The 21,670-nt window shown below is 41.5% G+C and overlaps 1 protein-coding gene across 1 annotated transcript in view; it reads left to right on the top strand.

Annotated features, from left to right (window-relative positions):
* The window catches only part of Eno4 (enolase 4), a 23,402-nt gene extending 1,732 nt beyond the window's left edge, over positions 1-21,670 (top strand). The window contains exons 2-14 of the mRNA XM_027930303.3: positions 2,202-2,330; positions 3,082-3,272; positions 5,175-5,320; positions 7,800-7,969; positions 8,065-8,196; positions 9,532-9,585; positions 10,491-10,547; positions 12,450-12,617; positions 14,791-14,916; positions 16,440-16,635; positions 19,008-19,075; positions 19,595-19,712; positions 21,123-21,670. Of these exons, the coding sequence (XP_027786104.2) occupies positions 2,202-2,330; positions 3,082-3,272; positions 5,175-5,320; positions 7,800-7,969; positions 8,065-8,196; positions 9,532-9,585; positions 10,491-10,547; positions 12,450-12,617; positions 14,791-14,916; positions 16,440-16,635; positions 19,008-19,075; positions 19,595-19,712; positions 21,123-21,265 (1,698 nt within the window). The 3' untranslated portion in view covers positions 21,266-21,670. The remainder of the gene's footprint in view (positions 1-2,201; positions 2,331-3,081; positions 3,273-5,174; positions 5,321-7,799; positions 7,970-8,064; positions 8,197-9,531; positions 9,586-10,490; positions 10,548-12,449; positions 12,618-14,790; positions 14,917-16,439; positions 16,636-19,007; positions 19,076-19,594; positions 19,713-21,122) is intronic.

Below are 21,670 nucleotides of genomic sequence, written 5' to 3'. Positions count from 1 at the left end.
GTTTAGCCGCTCCCTCCAGTAACAGGCTTATCTTCTACTCCCCAATCCCTGCTCCTCTACACTGGACTGCTGTCCCCTACTGCCTGAAGTTTCACCTGCTTCCTCTTGCTCATCTGCCTGAAGTATCTATCCTCCACTTTCCTGCATGTCTGCCTGTTGAAATACTATCCATCATCTAAGAGTTCACCTCGATTATCATTTCTCCTGTTTCTCAGGCTTCATAGGAATTCAGGGATGGAGAAGATCCCTGGATCCCTGCAGGCAACAGCAATATAGTGTGTTTCCTCATCATAAAACTCATGAATGAAGGAGCCTTGGTTGGAAATCAGGCAGATCTGGGTTTGATCCTTAGCTCCAGCACTTACTAGCTGTGGGAGACTATTACATTTCTGGGCCCCCAATGGACACATCTCCAGTGTGAACCCTCTGATGGAAGTCCCTTCCACATTGACTCTAGGCTCAGTCATGTGACTGGCTTTGATCAATAGGACCTTGGCAGGCATGTCCAGAGGCTTGGTAAGTGCTGGCATATTGAGACTTGTCTTCTTGGAAGCTAGTCCTCATGCTGTGAGGAAGTCCAATTATCCTGCTGGAGAGAGAGATCATACAAAGAGGCCTTGGCAGATGTCAGGCAGCCAGGGTCCCTGTGAGAAAGACGGCTGCCCAGCCAGCCCCTGGCTGTTCTGGCCCTTGTCAAGCTTCCAGATGATTTCATCTGCATAGGAGAACCCAGACACAACCAGTGAAAGAATGTCCCCAGTTGAGTGCAACTCAGCAGAACTCTGAGCCAATAAATGGTTTCTGCCACTAAGTTCCAAGGAGGACTGTTTAAAGCTTTAGATCATTAAAACATGGGAATGCGATCTTCGACATTTTATTTCTCTGGAGCTCAATTTGCTCCTCTGTGGAATGGAGATGATACCACCTACCTTAACCAGATTGGGAATCTGATAACAAAATATACACAGAGTGCCCAGGGATGAGTCTGATAATCATTAATTTAAATAATAATTCTATTTGTGCCAAGCACGATGGTGTGTGATACCATAGTAAAAGGAAGACAGTCACCTTGAGGTCCATAAGGATGCTTGCCAGAGCTGGTGGAAGCAGAGGAGGTGGAAAGGGGCCTGGCAGTGAGCACGGCCATACAGTGGGTCAATGAAAAGTATTAAGCACTTGGAAATGTTAGTTCCCTTCCCCTCCAAACGCAATATGGTACATTGAAGGTCCTAGGCACTTGGTACTTGTTGAACACAAATTATATAAGCTTAGTAACATTTTTCATCCCTTAAGTATATCCACATTCATTTAGGCACTTACTTTGTAGCACACAAACCACCATCCTTAAATGCTCAGAAGGCTGGAAATTGCTTCTGCTTCAGGTCTGCAAGTCCCCACCTTTGAGCTGGCTTGTTGCTGTGGGTGTTAGAATACCTGTTGTCTAGGCTGAAGCCACTGGCTCTTGAAATGAATGATCAGAGACCTAATCTGCTAAATGGAAATAGAGAGTGAGGAGGGTGCAGCTTCGCTTTCCTTGCTTCTATCCTCTCCTCACCCCAGTTCCTCTGCAGTGAACCACCACCTGGAGATTTTTCACTCAGGGTCCTGGAGTGGGCTTTCCACCTTAGCTTCCTTCTCTTTCCTCACCCTCTTCCTTAGATCACTTCCAGTTGGCTTCTGCTTTTCCACCTCAATCAAATGACTAGTTCTAAGTTCCCTATGAGCTTTTTTGCCCATGTAGGACTACGCATGAGCTAGTGAGATGCAGTGACTGCACTAGTCTTCATCCTTTAAAGATCAGGTGCCTTGCTAGGAGGGATAAAATTCAGTCCTCCTCAGGGTTATTAAATTTGAACGTGTCACAGAGTTCTAGAGATATATTAGGGAATTGAGTTGACTATCAGAAGGCTTTCAGGAATGACATGAGACCTTAAAGTTTAAATTAAGAAAAGTATCATGGTTTCCATTGAGATTTCGAATGACAAAACATTGTCCCATGTGCCAGAGACTTGTCATAGGGTAGAATCCAAATCTCGATGATGGTTAGAGCAGGGCTGTTCCCGTGGAGCTGTAGTCTAACCCCGGTGCCAGGAAGGACACTCATGGAGAGGTTTTGTTAAACTAGTGTAAATGTGAACAACCTTTTGAAGATAAATTAGATGTGCTATTCTGATTTTTGTTTTTGTGTGTCTGTGTTGAAGGCAAACTACTTTTCTAAACTTGCAAAGCCTCCCACCCTATGCAAAATAGTGGGGAAAAATGTACTGGATGGACTGGGGCTTCCAACCCTACAAGTGGAAATATTCTGCACCATTCAAAATTTTCCCAAGGTATGAGCCAGTTTAAAATGTGTTCTTTAACACATCTTGAATCCACTGCATTTATTAGCAACTTTTGTCTAAACTGTAGAAAATTCATGCTTTGAAATTCAGTGTTTGTAAAAAATATAGTTCATAGCTAGTCGTGTAAATGAGTCAACCAACCATGATTTATATTTTTGTTATGTTTAAGTGTAATTTTGATACAAATGTAACATGCTAACCTGAGGAATATCCAAGATGAACAACAAAAATGAGGTAAAAATAGTTTTAAAACTCTGAAATTACTAATGTGATGAGTTTAATAAATCAACATACAGGTTTATAGGTTTGTATATTTATATATAGATTTATAGATATGTAGATTGATTTAAATGATTCATTTAAATAATTTCAGAAATTCATTTTAATTCGCCTTACTTGCACCATATTTGTTAGAAATTAATTTTGCTACAAACTCTAGGAGAATAATTATGATTAAACATGTTTATATCCTTATAGCTATTTATTGAAGAGGTAGTGATAGAAAATAAAGTTCAGTGTAGGGTTTACTACATTTTAAGAAGTAGTAATTTTAAATGTTTCATGAAGTCAGGTTTTACAGTTTGAAAAACTATAAAAATATCTCAAAGAAAATTATGCATATTCTCATTTCCTTTGGAATTGGTGATAAAGACCATGCACATTAAAAGATAGATTAATCCAATTTCCTATTTTCTATGAGAGATAGGGAAATCATAGATCACATTCATGTTATTTTCAGAACATCTGCTCCGTCATGATCCCCACTCACTTTGAGGTCCACGAGAATGCTTTGCCAGAGGTGGTGGAGGCAGAGGAGGTGGAAAGGGGCCTGGCAGTGAGCACGGCCATACAGTGGGTCAATGAGACCATCACCGAGGAGTTGCGGGGCCTGGTGCCCTCCAACCAGGCCCAGGTGGATCACATGCTCAGGTACAGCCTCCATTGAAATAGAAACCATCAAGAATATATAGAGTCTATTGTCTACATTTCACCTGCCAATAAGTCAGAAATTTACAGAGTTGGGAAGTCAATTTAAAAAGCATATATTAAGGCAGCAAAATTTAACATAAAATATTGTCTTTCTGCTGAAAATCCTGCTATTAAAATTTTACTGTGTAAGGTTACATAGGGCCTTTTTGTCTTTTTTCAGGCGTAGAGCATCCCTGGGATTCAGCACAAGGGAAGGATCAAGTTACAAATCCAGATAATGTTCTCTCCCTCTTTTCACCCCTTCAGGGGCTACCTTTTGAGCTGCTCATGTCCTTCCATGTAGTCACAATGGCTGTTGCTTATACCCTGTTCTCCAACAACCAAGTCTTTTCATACTTAGCTCATGGGTTGACTCTAAAATTCAAAAACCAAGGAAGCATTTTTCAGAAAGGGCTGTGTAAGTACAGCTCGGTACTGCACCAGGTAACAGGGTTAATCACTTTTCCTGTTGTGCAGGCCTAAGGCCTCGACCCCCTTGGCCAAGCAAAGGCCAACTGGATTCTCTTTCCTTAAGCTTTATCACTTTTTAAATTGTGTATAATGTTTTAGTTTGCCTCAGAGTCTTTTACCTTTGTAAAAGACTTGGTAAAGTAGTTTTTGGTTCTCTTGGAGGTTTTGAATGCCATTCCACATATTATTTGGGGGAGGGAGGCTTGCTCCTGGACTGGTTCCTCTCTGGGTCTACCACAGAGATATCATAAAGATTTATGTTCTCCTGTTTCTGGATTCCATATTTTCCTTTTTTGACTTGATGGATTCTATTCTTGGAAAGTACAGGTGAGACAGGGTATATGGGAAGTAAGATTGTTGAGTTCTGATATATGTGGAAATGTTAGTACTTTGTTTTCATGATTGATAGTTTGGCTGAGTATAGAATTCTATGCCCAAAGCAATTTCTCTCGGTCCGTTAAGGGCACTGCCTCACTAGCATCTAGATTATTCACAAATATAATGTAAATCCGATTCCCATGTCTTTTTATTTGCTTGCTTTTTTGTCTATGGAAATTTTTAGTCTCTTTTTTTAAAAAACGTATTTATTCTGGGGGAGTAAAATTGTTGCATAGTTGTACTTAAGTAGCATTTCCCAAACTTTTTTAAAGTATTCCCTTTAAAAACCCCCCGTTTCCTCTTCCAAAAATAAGACATCAGCCACATACTGCTCTTTGTGTATTCCATTGTATTCTTGAAGGATTTGTCTTCTGAATGTCATTTATACAAAAATAATTGAGTAGCCCTTCATCAAATTAGGTATTTAAATTTTTTTATATTTATTTTTTAGTTTTAGGTGGACATAATATTTTTAATTTTATTTTTACGTAATAAAAATACGAGGGTCGAACCCAATGCCTCACACATGCCAGGTGAGTGTGCTACCACTTGAGCCACATCCCAGCCCCAGGTCTTTAAATTTTACTTTGAAATTGCAAACAGAGGGCTGGGGTTGTGGTTCAGCGGTAGAGCCCTTGCCTAGCATGTGTGACGCCCTGGGTTCAATTCTCAGCACCATGTATAAATAAATGAATAAAATAAAGGTCCATCGACAACTAAAATGTGTGTGTGTAATTTTTAAAAATGCAAACAGAACTCAAGTAATTTAAAAAATGAGCCCCTGAAAATCATTAAACATTTCTTTCTAGGCCAAAATGAATTTCAGTTCTTGGACACAGTTTTATAACAGCAGCATTCTTTTTAGGTCTTGGAAATTAAAGCTGATTTGTCCTTAAGTTGCCATAGAGCATATTATTGAAGCACAATGGGGTCAGGTCAACTCTAAAACTCAACCAAAAGCACAGAGTGGTATTCCTAAATGTCACTGTAAAGCTGTGTTTTCTCGCCATTAAGGTTATTCTTCGCAAATAAAGTACAAGAAGACAAGGAGAGGAAAGAACTAGAGAGGAGCCTGGAAGAGTCAGTAGTGCCAGTACCTCCACCTGTAATGCCACCACCACCCCCTCCGCCTCCTGCCAAAAAGAAAAGGCAGAAGCCAGGTTGGTGGCCAGACATCTTCAGAACCTTTAGTGACAAACATGAGAGAAGAAAGGCTGGCTGGCTCCCAGCCAAGTGCCACCCACCCTCCATGCCATGTCCCTGCTTGAAGCTGCTGTGCTAAGTCGGACCCACATTACCCTCCATTTTTATTTTTGAGAAAAAATGATTAGTTTATCACTTAGAAGTGAGCACTTGGTAAATAAAGTGCATTGAGGACTGTGGGTGAAGGTCACTGTAGAGGTTTGATCCCCAGCACTACAAAAAATAAAGAAAGAAGTTAAAGTACACAGTGGCAATGAGTGGTAGGGTGGGGATGGGATGACACGGGGGAACTTTCACCTCCTCAGTAAATTGCCATTAAGTAATCAAAGGGCCACTCTATATTTTAGAATACTGAATCCTTTGATATAATGTAAATCCGACACTTTCCGAAACCAACACTTTCTCGGGCTTATGTCATACGTAAATAAACATTTTCTTTAAGCAACTTTAGTATTTTAAAGCAAATTATACAGGGTATCACTTTGCCCTTTTGCTTCCTGTCTTCCAGTAGGTAGCTAACATTAGCCCCTCCGCTGTGTTAGTGCTGGAACTTCTGCTGTAATTGTGCTTTTATGTCTACTAAACTGAGGGTTCCCTGCGGGGATGAGTGACTCCTGCCTCATTCAGCTTGCCATTGCTAAAGTCTAGCATGATGCCAGGCACAGCCAACCACCCAGTAAATGTGGGTACCGATGAATAAGAGAGCACCAGACCAAAAAGTGACCAAAGAGACCATGGAGACAGGTCCTTTATTTCATTAATAGCAGCTGCTGAGGTCCAGCAAAGGGAAGAGAATTGACCAAGGCAAAATGTTCCTGGGACCCAGGCCAGAGGCCTCCCGGGGTCCCGACTGACTAGATTTAATCACCCACCCAAATCTGAAATGAGAGAAAATGATACAAAAAGAAAAATGAATTTAATCATAATTTGGCCCAAACTGGAAAGACAGCTAATCTGCCTTCTGAATATTATGATTTATAGAAACAAAGCCAGGAAATATACATATGTAGATTCAGCCAGGCTGTGCTAGCTGAAAGATTATGTTATGATTCTGATTTTCCAAATTGTGTTGGTGCCAGGGATTTGGGGGCAGGGGCAGTTTAGCTTCCATTCTCAGTGTGAGACTATCACCTGTAGGAAGCTGTGATGGAGAAAATAGCTCAATGAATAGGTTAAGGGGAAATGGCTGAGGCTAAGAAGGAAAAAAACAATTTGGGGCTTTTAATTTTAAATGGGCCCCATTACGAACAGAATCATGCTAGACCTGTCTTCTGTCCCAAGAGTGAGATGGTCACTATTGAGTTACAATATAGGCCACCAATGGATGTTTATTTGGCAGCTGCTTTTGACTGAAAGAACTTAGACTTTATGAGAGGAGAAAATGTAGGAGGGGACAGTAACTTGCTAGGCACTAGATATCTAGGTATCTGGATATCTGCTGGCTGCTTAGGCATCTCATCTCCACTGAGGACCTGAGCCAGGGTCAGTAGCTGTGGGGGGGAGGACAAGAGAACATTACAGGTTGATGATGAATTCTGTGGTACCTGATCAGACAGCATGGCTGAGAATCTGTGAAAGATGGCAAAGATTCTGGGTAGACTATTGGGCCTAAGGCATTTCTAGAGATGGTAAATAACACGGAAGCAAACATGAGTTTAGGATTGGTGAAGAAGGTGGCAAGTTAGGTATACACATTGACTAGATGCTTAACAGAAGGTGGGGTATGCAGCAGCTCAAAGAAATTCAGAGAAGCAAAGGAGTTAGAATTCAAAAGACCATCCAAATCCTTTCTTCATTCACTTTTTGTAACATATTGCACAAGTCTTTTCATCTCTTGAAGCCCCAGCTCACTTACGTAGGATGTTGGATAACAAATATCTACCTCATTTGACAACTGAAGGAGTTGATATTGCATTGGCCTCAAATTGCTTAGACAAAATTCACAGTTCAGAATTTTGGGGGGATCGGTAAGTGAAATCAAACAGAAAACTTCTGGGCACTTGAGGTGGAGAACAGGTTCTTCCTAGCCTGTTTTCAACCTTCATTTTTGCTGGGCATTCCCAGCTGTCAGTGAAGCATTTAAGATACAGTCATGTGACAGTCCAACTTCCTAGAATCTTTTCTCCTTTTTATTTTTTTTAATTTTTTTATTGTTGGTTGTTCAAAACATTACAAATTTCTTGATATATCGTATTTCACACTTTGATTCAAGTGGGTTATGAACTCCCATTTTTACCCCATATACAGATTGCAGAATCACATCAGTTACACAACCATTGATTTACATATTGCCATACTAGTGTCTGTTGTGTTCTGCTGCCTTTCCTATCCTCTACTATCCCCCCTCCCCTCCCCTCCCCTCCCCTCCCCTCTTCTCTCTCTACCCCCTCTACTGTCATTCATTTCTCCCCCTTTTCTCCTGTCTTTTTCCTCCAGGAAGGAAGGACACCATCACAGAGAAACCTATCCCGCCTGCAGAACCTGCTGAACCCGTGCTCTGCGGCAGTATGGCCATAGGAGCTGTGTCACTAGCTATTGCCAAAACCAGCGCCACACTGGGCAGTATTCCTCTGTACTTGAACATTGCATTGCTGAAGCACAATCAGGTTAGGATCTGTTTTATTCCACCATGAGAAGCCCTGAGGGGCTCAATGTGAATGAATCACATTTCTCATTTTCCCCTTCTTTCCTCTTATTTTAGGAACAGCCAACAACACTAACTATGCCTTTGCTGATGGTATCTCTCGCCAGCTGTGGGAAGTCATCACCTGGAAAATTAAATTTAATGAAAGAAGTGATTTGCATTCCCCATCCTGGATTGACAACCAAACAAGTATCTTATATTACTCCCAGACTACATTTTCTTAAAAAAAAAAATTTTTTAAAGTAAAGAAAAAACCAAATACTCCATCATTGATGATTTTTTTTTTAGCATAGCTCCCTTATGACACCAAAGGGAAAGAGAATTAAAAACAAAATATTTTAGGGAAATCAGGGAAGTGGGAAGAAAGTAAGACCCCCAAAGGGAGCAGACCCTGTTGATGTCTGGTTTGACACAGCACTGGCTCATGCCTCTGAATCACAGAGAAGCAAGGAGCGAGTGACTCTGGAGACCTCTTTGGTGAGGGATGGTTGTTACCTGGGGGAGTTGGGAAGTCTGTGCCCTTCATTTTTTTTTTTTTTATTGGCAGTAGTTAGTGGAAGCTGGCACTTTCCTGGCAGCCCACTCTGTGAAGAATTCCAGGCCTAGCAGATTGCCTGGCACATAAGGGATGTTTAGTGCATATATATGGAAGGAAGAAAGGAATCCTAAATTTCATCCTCATTTCTCAGAGGTGGGCTAGTGTTGTCTACGTTGCTCTTCAGTGGCCTGAAAGAGCCATTATGCCTCTTTGGATCTCCACGAATTGTTCTGCCAGTCAGGAGAGCTAAAGGTGTATGTTCTGCAGTCTACACGCTCAGAAAAAGTTCAGGAAGCTTCCTCCCATACCTCCCAGAATAAAGACTGATATTTTTCTAAGTTAGTGGAACTAGGTTTAAAAAATAAACCCTCAGGATGCTTTCTTTATGAGAATTCTTTCTTCAGCAAAATCATTATTACCTTGCAATTGATTAGTCACAGAAGACAGATTGCTGTCTGGCTCACCATCTGCCAGGTCAGATTTGGATCCCCTCACCAGGATCTTTCCTTTGGATAGTACTTGTGCTGCTTGATACCAGAGGCCTCAGCATGCCTTCTTTACACAGATGTCATCATCCTCAGAGCACATTCTTGAATTTTTAAGTGAAAGTGGATTTAAACTGATTTGGCGACTCTTATCCAGACTACGTTGTTGACCTGTGACACGTATTGCAATAATGTTGACTAGGTTGGCTTAAAGACCATGAAAGAGTCTGAAATTAACTTGGTCCAATCACAGGGCCAGTCAATTCTGAGCAATGAGGAGGCTGAGACAGAGGCTTTTGCTCATGCTCAGTCAAATGCAAGCTGGGGGCTGGAGATTAACATTTAATCTTCCAATTCTGCAGCTCACCCTGTCCACCAACTGGGGGCCATTTTCAGGGACTCTACAAATATTCTGAGTTAGGAACAGACAGGTGGTGTAAGTGTTCGCATTTAATATTTGTAGACAACAGTTTTGGAAGATGATGGTTACTCTACTTACAGGGTGTGGAGATGCTTCTGGAAATTCGGAAACAAATTAACAAAGTAATGGAACTGGTAAGTAACAATCCATGGTGTCTAGTTATTGACCTTTGCCTTCTAGCAACCAACTCCTATTTCATTTTGGCATTAAGTCAATATTGGTATTACTGCTATGGAAAATACATTTATTTTGGGTTTCTTATGCAAACCAAGTGCATACATTCCTCATTTGCTATGGATCCATTTTCTAAATGTATTAAACAATCTCAGTTTGAAGATTTATTTTTTCTTTTTTTGAGACAGGGTTCACTAAGTTGCCCAGGCTAGCCTGGAACTTGTGATCCTCCTGCCTCAGCCTCCTGAGAAGCTGGGAGGACAGACTCTCATTTTGATTTCTGAGATAGCTGGCTCTGTGCTAACATCATCCTTAAGGAATTTGTAAAGGATTTAAGGACCATTGGCTATTTCCAAAACCCAAATCCACTCTGCAAGAGAAAGTGTGTGTGTGTGTGTGTGTGTGTGTGTGTGTATGTATCACACACACATATATATACACACATACCCTGAGAATATTAGAAACAATATGTTGGGCCTATAGAAGCAAATCCAATGGTAGAAGGTAATAATACTCCTTAAGATCAAGAGGGGATTTTGCATCCTCTGGCAAAAGAGAGCAGGAGTTCCACTTGATGTGCAAATACTTCATTCCCAAGAGTAGAAACACAAATCTATGGGTATGACTGGGGGCAGAAGGAAATATGGGGACATATGTGCCTGAATTTAGAGAATGGGACTTAAAAAAGTAGGGAGTAGCTGGACTTATCCTCCTTGTGTGTATGTGTGTGAGTGTCTGTGTCTGAGATTTGCAGTGTGGCTGCCCAGTCCCCATAAGTAGATAGTTAGAAGATCTTAACTCTTCTTGCTGCCACAGCTAAGTCTCAAAATCCCAAGTGGTTATGTTTTTACCTTCTATTCCACAGCCCCCTCCTCCAAAAGTGGAGACCAAAAAAGGACATAATGGAAGCAAAAGAGGTCAAGTGCGTATACGAAGGCGTTCACCACACTTCTGTAGGGTGCTTTATGTAACCTGCTTCGTTTTCTCTCCCATAGTTACTTTGCTTCAAGACAAATGGAAAACACAGGGTGATGTTGCTTTAAGGGCACCAACCCAGAGCTGGAACATCAGTTGGCCACTGCCTTTCCAGCAACAGGCTACCTGGCCATGGCTGCCAGCAGCTGTCAGCCTGCCAAAGTCTCAGAGGACTTGGGAGCATTTATGAGGAACAGGATTATATCTGACCCTACAGTGAAGGGCTTAGGAAGCTGAATGTCCCCATAACTAGCTGAAAGGCTTTTAGATGTTTTAGATTTTAATTCTGCCACTACCAGTGATAGAATGAAAAAGGCACAAAAAGATAGCCATTCCTTCTCTCTGGTTCTGAAAAGCACTACGTAAGAGGAGCCATTGTGGGAACTCAAGAGTTTGCCAGGAGAGTTCAGGCAAACCATCCTTGTGAAAAGTGGCCACTTGGCCTCCAGAGCCTTGGGAGGTCAGCTAACTTCATTGGTCAGTCACTTTGGTGATTGTGGATGCTCTGATACATGTACCTATTATATATGTCTAACTTTCCAAAGTATCTTCAGTGAGAACCCTGGAGGTGATGCAGGCGGGTGGAGGCCTCTCAGGTCTACAGCGTCTCTGGGTAAGGCAGCAGTCCCAGCACACAGTCAGGGACTTCAGAGTCTGTTGAAGTCAACAAAGAGGGGGCAGCTCAGAAAGAAACTTAAGAAAATGTGAATAAATTCATCAGCAAGTAAAATCCTTGGCAGTTATATGTTGGAATGAGCACAACACTCTAATTAGGCCTTGTAAGAGAGGTGGGGATGGAGAAGCGTTGACCAATTAACATTGTCCTCTTCATTCCAGCAGGTTGTCTTGCATGTACTGAGAGGCTGAGGCCAAGATCTGCCCTGTGATCAGCTTCCCTTTAAAAAAATTTGTTTTTTTCCCTGTTAGAAACAGGTTAGATAATAGGTTCTGGATAAGCTACCACACCAGAATTAAGGGTGGATTCTGCCAGCATTAAAATCTGTCCCAGATCACGTCATCTTGGTAAAATGGAGATAACGGCAGTCCTGCTTCATGGTGTTAGCATAAGGAACAGCTGCATTTGCTTCATGGAATTCAGCTGAAGCTTTACTAAACTCAATCAATAAGCAAAAATTTCCCAGTTGTTTCTTTGCTTGCTCAATAGAAGCTTCCTATTATTGACATTAAAAATGTTGGATGTTCTTATAATTAGTGCCATTACTAATATTTATACCTAGGTTCACATCTACTCTTAAGCCCTCAGAACCATGGGTACTGCTTCACCTTGCAATCATAATGTAGCAATATAGGTGAGGGCATGTCAAGGCTGACCTTGCAGTAGAAACAGATAGCTGCTTTTTCCTGGGGTCATTTGGGTCCCCAGATCTTCCTTACTAAAATCTATTCCCAGTAATGCATCTTTTTAACCAAAGTCTTCAATCCTTCTGAAAATAAAACTTATGCTGAAGGAGGATTACATTTTTAAGTTTTAGCAGTTATGTTCATTTATAGGAAAACAGAACATAAGAAAGGGCAAGTTTTGAGGAAGAGGACTGGTGAGTTGGAGACTGGTGGACATTTACAGGGACAGCCTGGAGATTTACTGACCTGGTGGTGGTGGCTTAGGCTAGCTAGCCCCATGCACAGTGACAGAGCTGATAAAACAATAATATAGGCAGATAGTGCAGGTAAATCATATGCCCAAAGTCCTGAAAGTGGGACCTGGAAGTAGGATTAATCAAGAATGGAAGGACTTGGTCTTGGAGAGCTGTGTCCCGTTATGAGCTAGGACTATCTCAGGACCTTAATGTGCTGGGCTGACATTCATCATTTTCTTCTGACCGTGTAGCCACCCATCACTAGCAAGATGTCCCATCTTGGTTGTTTGATCATTACCTGTGACACCGTAGAACAGCTGCTGCTTCTAATACAGGGAATCTGTGCCAACTTGGGGCTGGAACTGGGAACCAATCTGCATCTAGCCATCAACTGTGCCGGCCATGAGCTGATAGACTATGTAAGTTTCTACTTGAGAACATTCACTTCTTGTTAAGGTCCATGATTTTTAAATGAAAACTCAAAAGAAGGGCTTATTGGAATATTTTCCAACAGATGCCTTTTTTTTTTTTTTTTTTGGTTTTAATATTGTGTGAGGGATCTAATCTAAATGGAGTTGAGAAAGCCAAATTAGCTAATCACCAATGAATAACAACTATATAATTTTTTAAAATAATAAGATAAAATGCCATGCTCATATATAGGAATTCTATAATAAATGAATAAAATAGGTAACTTACATTGCAATCATGAACGCTACTGAAAAATAACCAACTGGTATATTTTATTGAGTGTAGTCACTTGGTAAATGCTGAATCTGTCAACATTGAAAGTGGATCAGTTGTAGCAAGGACTTGATAGGCAAGTGGTTCTTAAGAATTTATCCTGTGACTCACTTCTTATTTTTGCAATTCTGGGGATCAAACCCAGGGCCTCACACTCGCTAGGCAAGTACTCTACCACTGAGATGCAACCCCAGCCCTCACTTTTTATAGAAAAATATTTCTAGGTGATTGAAGTTTTTATCCAACTAGATACATTAAAGTATCATCCCCAGCCTTGGTTGGGGAAATAGACCCTCAGTGATGACATACTATCTGCTGATCAGGCCACTAGAGAGATCTTTTAAAGAGGAAGAAAATGGAAAACAGGTTCTGTCCTTACTTCCTCAGATTCATACAACTAAGTACCTTTACACTTGGGAAATCTGTATTCTAGGAACTCTGGAAGCTTTCTGTCTCACACACACATATACTTCCCATTTCCAAATATACAAATACTGAGTCTCAGTTTTATAAAATGGCAGCATATTGACAGGCATTTATGGTGAGTTGGTAATTAATGTCAAATTCAGGGGACATGACAAAATACGTTTTTTTCTTTAACTGTGATCCTAACTTTGACTACAAAGGAAGTTTTGAATGGTATATAAGAGCCCTAAGTTTGGGCTGATTTCTAAAGTTCTTTTACTTTTCTAAAGAAACTAAGCACATAAAGGAATGTTTAATTCCCTATTCTTCACATAATGATTGGTTCCTAGGCATACCATTAAGAAAAATAATTGCATGTTTTCATCAGCAATGTATACCCAAAACTATGAAGATACTGATTGCTACAGCTGACTGGATGGGTATTTATTGCTTATATTCAGTAAAATGTATTAGCTTTATATCATATAATTCTTATAATCATATTAGTTCAAAGTCATTAGCATTTCCTCCCTGACAAGATAGGAGTTTAAAGTTATGCATCACAGAAGCTAAAAGTTCTTAATGCTTTATAAGGGAAGGAAAAAGCCCTATAAAATCTCTTCAATTATGGACTTCTTAGGAATCTTCTTAATTCCACGGTTTGTCAGCAGCAGTGGCTGGAAGCCATCAGCAAGCAAAACAGCCATCTCTCTGTCCTATCTCCCTCCCAGAGCCCGGATACCCCAGGCACTACCCCTGCACATAGCTTTGAGCGTTGGGAGCTTTGGCGAAAAGACAAACCTGAATCTTCCAGCCCTGTTTATTTCCATACTTAATAACTAAGTGGGGTTGCCCTAGAATCCCACTTCAGGACAGTATGGTTCCCTCTGGAAGTTTCATACTCCCTGAAAACAAAGTGCCTTCATTCACATTCCATATTGGTTGTTAGTACTCCAAACCTAGCCCTGTTTTCAAAGTTTAGAATATTTACAGTAAAGGAAACAAATCATTTGATCACAGTGAGTTGCAAGACGGTGGGTTCTAGAAAGTGGGCAGGTTTGCACTGCTATTCTGTTCACTGTTTTATGAATTCATGCTATTGTCCACCTACCCAGGCAGCTGGGCACCTGGCACCATATCAGAAGTCTAAATAAAAAACAAGTCCCCTCCCACTCTCTACCTGTTGGGTTTTTGTGCAGAAGGCTCCATCCGATGTCTGTGGGAAGAACTCCAAAGGCATCAAGAGGAACAGTGACTTGGCTTCCCAGGATAATCTTTTAAAGATATTTGAAGCCAAATGCATAAATTTCTTAGAGGAATGTGACTTGAATCTGCTGGCAATATTTCATATGAAATGAACAGAAAGGAATTTGAATTGCATCTTTAACATCTGAAGAGTCCATTGCTTATTCTTTGTTTTACCGTTTTCCTTACACACATCAGAGCAAAGGAAAGTACGAGGTGATGGCAGGCGTCTACAAGAGTGCCAGCGAGATGGTTGACCTGTATGTGGATTTGATCAACAAGTACCCTTACATTATAGCCTTAATTGATCCTTTCAGGAAGGAGGTAAGCAGGGCCCACTTTTTATATTTTATAACATATATTTTATACGCTATAAAGTAAGCAGGCTTACCTTTTGCATTTTACAACAAAACAGAATAAAACCTCATTCTTTTGGATCTCTGTCATTTGGAATGTGTTATAATTTGAGCTGGGGTTAACTTGCTTTATTTTGGCATTTATGAGAAAGGCACTTACTAAGCAAATGAATAGCAGAAACACAATTACCTGGGAGCATGCCTGTCTGTGGAATGAAACAAGCCATTCGCCAGCCCTTCAGGAGTACCTGTGTATTTACAAGCAACGTAGCTGATGGAAGCCGCCCCCGCTGCGCTCGCTGGTGCTTCAGTGGGTTAATCATATGTCATTTTCATGTGCTCATGGAAACAGGACTTCTGCAAGGCCAAATATTTTTTAACCTAAATCCAGTTATTATATATGCATAAAAGTAACAAAAAGCCATCTTTTTAAAAAGGGTTTGAGATACTGAGATTTTTGTCCTCTGTTTAAACAAATGCACCCAACAAGCATTGTCTATAGATCATAGAAGGTCATCTCTCCCCCACTTCAAACAAACTCCAAAATTAGAATTCTTGATTTAATGAATTTGAGAGTCCATAGTATATTGAAAAGACAGACAAACATCCTTTCTTACTGAGATCTGGGGACAGTTCCTTCCATCCTTTCCTGGCCTGCTACTTATCAGTATTCTCAGAAGACACCCACTGAACTCATGCCAGACTCTCCTTGTGAGGACAGTTCTGAGGCTCTGACCACAGCTTTTTTTTAATATTTATTTTTCAGAAGTAGTTGAACACAATAACTTTATTTTATTTATTTTTATGTGGTGCTGAGGATCGAACCCAGGGCCCTGCATATGCTAGACCAGCGCTCTACCGCTGAGCCACAACCCCAGCCCCCAGCCTCAGCTTTTTTTTCCTGTGATAGGGGGCACCTGTGTGGTCAGTTCTAATGGGGTAGGTTGAAATTAGCCTAGTGGATGACCTTGTGTGTAGATTTGTGCATATACAAATATATACAGACACACACACCATTTGTTAAATAAGCATTTCATTTCATGTGACACCTTCACCAATAAAAACAGGGAAGGGCCTTCAGAAAGATGGCGGAGAGCCCTGGCAAGGTCCTATCTTTTCAGTTTTATGTTTATCAGAAATAACAGAAAAATCTTCTATCCAGTGAGTTGTGAACAGCATTAGGGGTGGTACAGTGGATGACAACAGCCTGGGTTTGCAGAACACCACAGTCAATGTGGGAATGGCATTTAGCACATTGACATTTTATTCACAAGATCTTTAAATTCAAATTAAATCACTTGAAGTTTATCTTCCATGAAGCTTGCTAATTTGTGTGGCTAAGGTACAGGAATCACTCAGGCATGGATGTGAAAGAAAATGTTTTGTGTGTCTCAGGAAAAGTGTATGACTTTGATTATGTGCTATATGATTCCTGTAGCTTGTGATTGTGTACTGTACATTAGAATGATCAATTCTTAAATATTTACCCAGGACGCTGAACAGTGGGACAGCATCTATAATGCTCTCAGTTCCAGGTGCTACATAATTGCAGGAACTGCATCCAAAAGCATTTCTAAACTTCTAGAGCAAGGAGGCATCGGCAGCCCCAGATCCCATGGACTGATCATAAAACATACAAACCAAACTACTATGTCTGACTTGGTGGAAATAACCAACATCATTGACAGTGAGTAAAATATAAATCTAAAGACTCATAATGATTTGGTTATACAAGAAGCCAAAAATATGAAGTGTACCCAAGTTACTAAAAAGCAAGGAATAAATCTCCAAAGAAAAGAAAACCCAGCCATTTTATGGGAGATTCAGTGCTGGAAAACAAACCATAACTTGGTGATTCACAAGGTTCCAGAAACAGCCCTAGTCTACCAGGTCATCCCCCATACTGAGGGCCACCACACAGGTGTGGTCAAGGCTACCCCATCAGCTTCACAATGGGAAGGGCTTTTCAGCCTCTAACAGGAGAAGCAAGGCCTGATTTCTTATAAGGCACAGCCACTAGCACATTTCTCAGTTTGCTTGAGGCTGTGAGCTTAGGAGATAGAAAAGCTTTAGAGAAACCCAGAACCTTACAGCTAAAGGCTAGGTCACGGACTCTGAATAGTGGACAGCAGAATAGCTGGTACTCCAGTCAGATTTCTAGACAGAGCACAGTGTTGAAAGCTCAGGAAGTCAGCTTAGCACTCACAAAGGACAAGGTGTCAGGCACCACCAGGGAGCTGCAGAGACAGAGGCAGTTGGCCTATGTCACTTGGCTAAGGTGTTATAGATTCCTTCTGTTCACTATCACTTTATGCTCTAGGTTCCTCTCCGTAACAACTTAAGAACAGAGAGCAGAGCCTAGGTACAGAGTAAGGATGTAACGTTACTTGATTGCAATCAATTTAGCCACTTGAACTTGCCTTGCCTTGCCTTAGGGAAGTCTGGTGGAGGAATCAGAGTTTGAACTGGATCACCTGCAGCAGGGAATGGGTCTACTTCCCCAGTTAAGAAAACAGGCAGCAAGAGGACCCCATCAGCACAAGCAGGCAGTTTTCTGTTGAGTACAGTGACCAGGGGCAGAGGCAGGTTCACCTACAGCAATAGGAAGCTGCTGGGCAGGTGGGCAAATTGGGTAGCATCAAAGAAGCATCTGGAAGCAGGTCCTTAGCCCAGCTCTGGGGACAGCTGAAAAGTTTTTTTTTGATCAGCCTGGGATGGCAGAGAAGAGCATCTTTGTGCAGTACATAAGGCGTTTAGCTTTGGATTTAATGCTCACAGCAGCCCTGTGAAGTGCACAGCACACACTGTCCCTCCATTTACCTAAGAGAAATGAGCCATGGCAGGGTTAAATAGCTTCCCCACAACACTGTGCTCATCCCACTGCCCATGCTTACTTTTTTAAATTCTGCAACTTTCAAACTCTTTCCTACCTCTCAGCCTGCACATGCTTTTCCTTTGCTCTAGAATGCCTTTCTCTGGGCCATCTACCTGGCTAGCTACTCATCCTTCAGGTCCTAAGTGAAATGCCTGTGAATGCATAGGCCTCCTCAGACCTCCTCCACCCTGATTCTGCTCCGAACCTTCCTTGTACCATCGTATATTTTCTTTTTGTAGTGCTGACCACAATGTCTGATTATTTAATGGCTGATATCTCCCACTGGACTGTGAACTCCAGTGAGTTCATGGGCATCGTGGGTCCTTATGTACTGTGCCAGACACATGAATACCATGAACAGGCTTTGGAAACTAGACACAAGGGCAGTCTCAGACCCAGAGCAGGACTAAGAGCCTGACTGGCAGCCAGGGGCCAGGGCAGGTGCCAGAGGATGGAATGGCAGGCAGGGCAGTCATCTGAGTCAGATGACCTTTCCCCTCAGGCCCACCCCTCAGGCATTCTGTCATCACTGCAGATGGCAAACTGTCGCCACAGTAAGGACTCTGGCCTGTGCCCTTCATAGGCTTTGGCAAACTTTAAGGGTCCTGAGGCCTTCAAATGATTAAATACTACCCATATTGCTCTTCTAAATATTCATAAAGACAGATGCCTTTGAATAAAATTCTATATGAAGTGAGAAAGTCATAATACAGGCTATCAACTCCACAGTCGCTGCCCATGTACTTACCACAGTTCACTGACTTGAAGGTGCGTATTTTCTTATGTGGAACAGCAACAAAATGAATCATGTCTTGGAGCTGAGGTCCTAGAAACATGTCGATCCGAAGTGAACATTTCTTCCTTTCTAGTGGTGATAAAATGGCAGTGCATCTCATAAGTAACAAATCTTAAATGTGATGAAATGTGGTATATAGTACCCACAGCATCTAAGCTACTAGAAAGAAGACTAAACAGATAAACCCAGCGCAATGTTTAGATGAGAAAATGCAAGTGTCTACCTTAGAATTCTTAGGTGGTCAAATAACTGACTCTGCTCTCTGTTCTTAAAAGTTTTAAATTCTTTAAGTTTTAAATCTCTGGCCAATTTCTAATTTGGACCCCATGGCTGTTATGTGTGAACTGCTTCTGCCACCACACAAAACTGACAGGAATTGCTCTCCCAGGTAAGAAGCACCTCACCATCCTTGGAAGTACAGAAGGAGAGTGTCTTGATGACAGCCTTGTCGATATGGTAAGTGCTGAACACTGGTCAATTGCAGAATTGCCAAAACACTGCTTTTATCACGAATTGGTATTTCAGAGAAATGCTGTCTTTGGTGGAGAAAGTCATGTAACCTTTTATGAAATAGACTTGCTTCCTCCCAGACTGCTACCTTTTGTAAAGAGCTAATCTTTGAACTTTTAAAAAAGAAGCAAAATTGAAGTCCAAGGAAAATGACGAGCGCACTTAAATGACTGGGGTGTGTCCCTGCAATCTTCCCTCCTAAAATGAAGTGAGAAAGGCCAGCCTATTCTTAGATAAAATCAGCATGCTTACACGACTAGTAAAGCGCCCGATGGACAGTCAGTCACACCATCTGCCTGCCTTTCAAACTCTCGGCTTGTGAGCAGGTCACTTTACTTCCATAAAAATACAATATGAAGATACAAGGGGGAAACCCCAGCACAACACCGCGACAGCTCTTCTCTTCAAATCATTGTTGTAGCTCAGCAAAACATGACCCTCCCATCCAAAATGTTTCCTCTTCAGGCCGTTGGACTCGGGGTCCGGTTTATCAAGTTGGGGGGCCTTTCTCGTGGTGAATGGGTGACTAAATACAACCGCCTTCTGACTATAGAGGAGGAACTGGTCCACGAGGGAATGCTGGGTACGTGCTGCCTTCTTGCTTTGTTGTCATTTCGCCATGAATAAGAGAACAAAGATTGGACCAGGGGGAATAGAAGTCCCTCGGTAGGAGGGCAGGGGAATCCAAAGACTATAAATAAGTGCTGACAAAACTAAGATGGCACTTGCCACAATGCACATTGTTGCCTTAATGGATTATCTGTTTACCTGAGTGTTAAAATCTGGCCTGATGCTTTTCAATAGAATTAATTGATTGGAATCTCCAAGCCTACCTTTTGTCATGGTCCAAATTATCCTTAAGGTTTCTTTGCACAGTCTGAAAGTTAAAGGCAGATGTTTTTCTGATGGTTCTTGGAGGCAACTTGGTTTACTTAAAACCAGGAGGCAGTGTGCTAATTCTACTGTATATTGGGAAGGCTAAGATCTCAAGAGAAATCAACTGATCGTTTAAGAAATGCTACCTTTATAAATCTGCATATGAGGAAGCACCTTGTGTAGTGGTTGGAGAGAAACATCCTAAACATGCACTTTTATTTTTTATATTACTATTGTGATACCTGAAAGGAGACTGTGGCATGCAGGGACATTTAAAGAGACCAGTAAAAATTGTGATTTTTAAAAATTTTGTCATGTTTACATACACTCACAGATCCACAGAAAATGAAAGTATAATTGAGAGACCAATTTTGAGTCATGTAAAGGCATCAACAGCGAATCTGGTTGTTTAAAAGTGTGTAACACAAAAGCTCATTTTTTTCAAATGTGTTAAATTATATTGTTCTACACGTTGTCTGTCATCTTGACTAGAAGAGGCCACAGTTTCCTTAAATGGTCTCTCACATTTCCAGCCACTTCACAAGGAACACAGCTGCTTCAGAGCATCACAAACCTAGGAACCAGAGGGACAAGCCCTCCTCAGGTGTTAGTGCAGCTATCTGGGGGTTCCAAAATGGATTAAGGGATTAGTTGAGAATTTCTCAGACACTGGTCACTACATGCTAAGAGGACCCAAAACAGGCAAAACCAATCTCTCCACTACCACCTTTGATTAGAGGATATTGGCAAAATCTCAACCACTAAAACTACCACTGTGGGCCTGATTGGCATAGTCCAAGTCTGCCCCTGGTCCTCTTGGAACAGGTGGTCTGCATTCAAGCAGTGTGGGCCTCTCCTCTAGTTTTTCCTGGTACCCTTTTCTGCTAAGCTCTGTCACAACACATCAAACACTGCAGAATGTCCTGTTAGGTGTGTATGGTATAGCACAGTTAATGCCTAACCAAAGACGGACCTGGTTTAAGTGGTTCTGGGTACTTTTCTGATAGTGATGTGACTCCTATAGATAGTTTTGACTAGGATGTCATTCAAATCATGTGATATATAATATCAGCACAGCTACATTAGACAGTAAATTTATTTTTGTTGTTTTTAATAGGTTTCAAAGAAGAACACACTTTTTTTGACTTTAATGAGAATGCTGAGAAGGCCCTTGAGGTGGCTGCTGGTGCTGGTGAGCTGCTTGAGCCTCCAGAGCCCATCTTCCCCACGGAGGTTGTAGAGGAGTTGGCCAAAATGTGAGCCTCTTCCAGCCAGGGGCAGTAGTGCAAGGCACGGCGTTCAGTGAGTGTCGGGCTGGCAGCTGTGAAGTACATCCCTGCACCGAGTCTGCTCTTAAGCACCACTAACGCATGCGCTCTTTTTTTCTTTTAATTTAGCTGTTTGGTAATATACTCATATGGTGTGTTTGCCTGAAATTTTATCTGTGAACTTTTTTTAAGCCATCATATTTCCATGGGTACACGGGATCTTTTGTCCACTTTTCAAGATCATGTTCTGCTTTTATCAGAGGCCAATACTTGTACTGTTGAAACAAAATAATTAGTTTAGCTCTGGTTTCATTCATTTAGTTACAATTGGAGTCACACTTTTGGGGCACCCTCTTTTGTGTGACATGTTGGCATTCAGTCAAACACCTCATCCTTT

Source organism: Marmota flaviventris, chromosome 4 (assembly GCF_047511675.1).
Source record: "Marmota flaviventris isolate mMarFla1 chromosome 4, mMarFla1.hap1, whole genome shotgun sequence".
NCBI classification, from domain to species: domain Eukaryota; kingdom Metazoa; phylum Chordata; class Mammalia; order Rodentia; family Sciuridae; genus Marmota; species Marmota flaviventris.
Note: the sequence above shows the minus strand (reverse complement) of the source record. Positions and strands in the feature narration are given on the sequence as shown.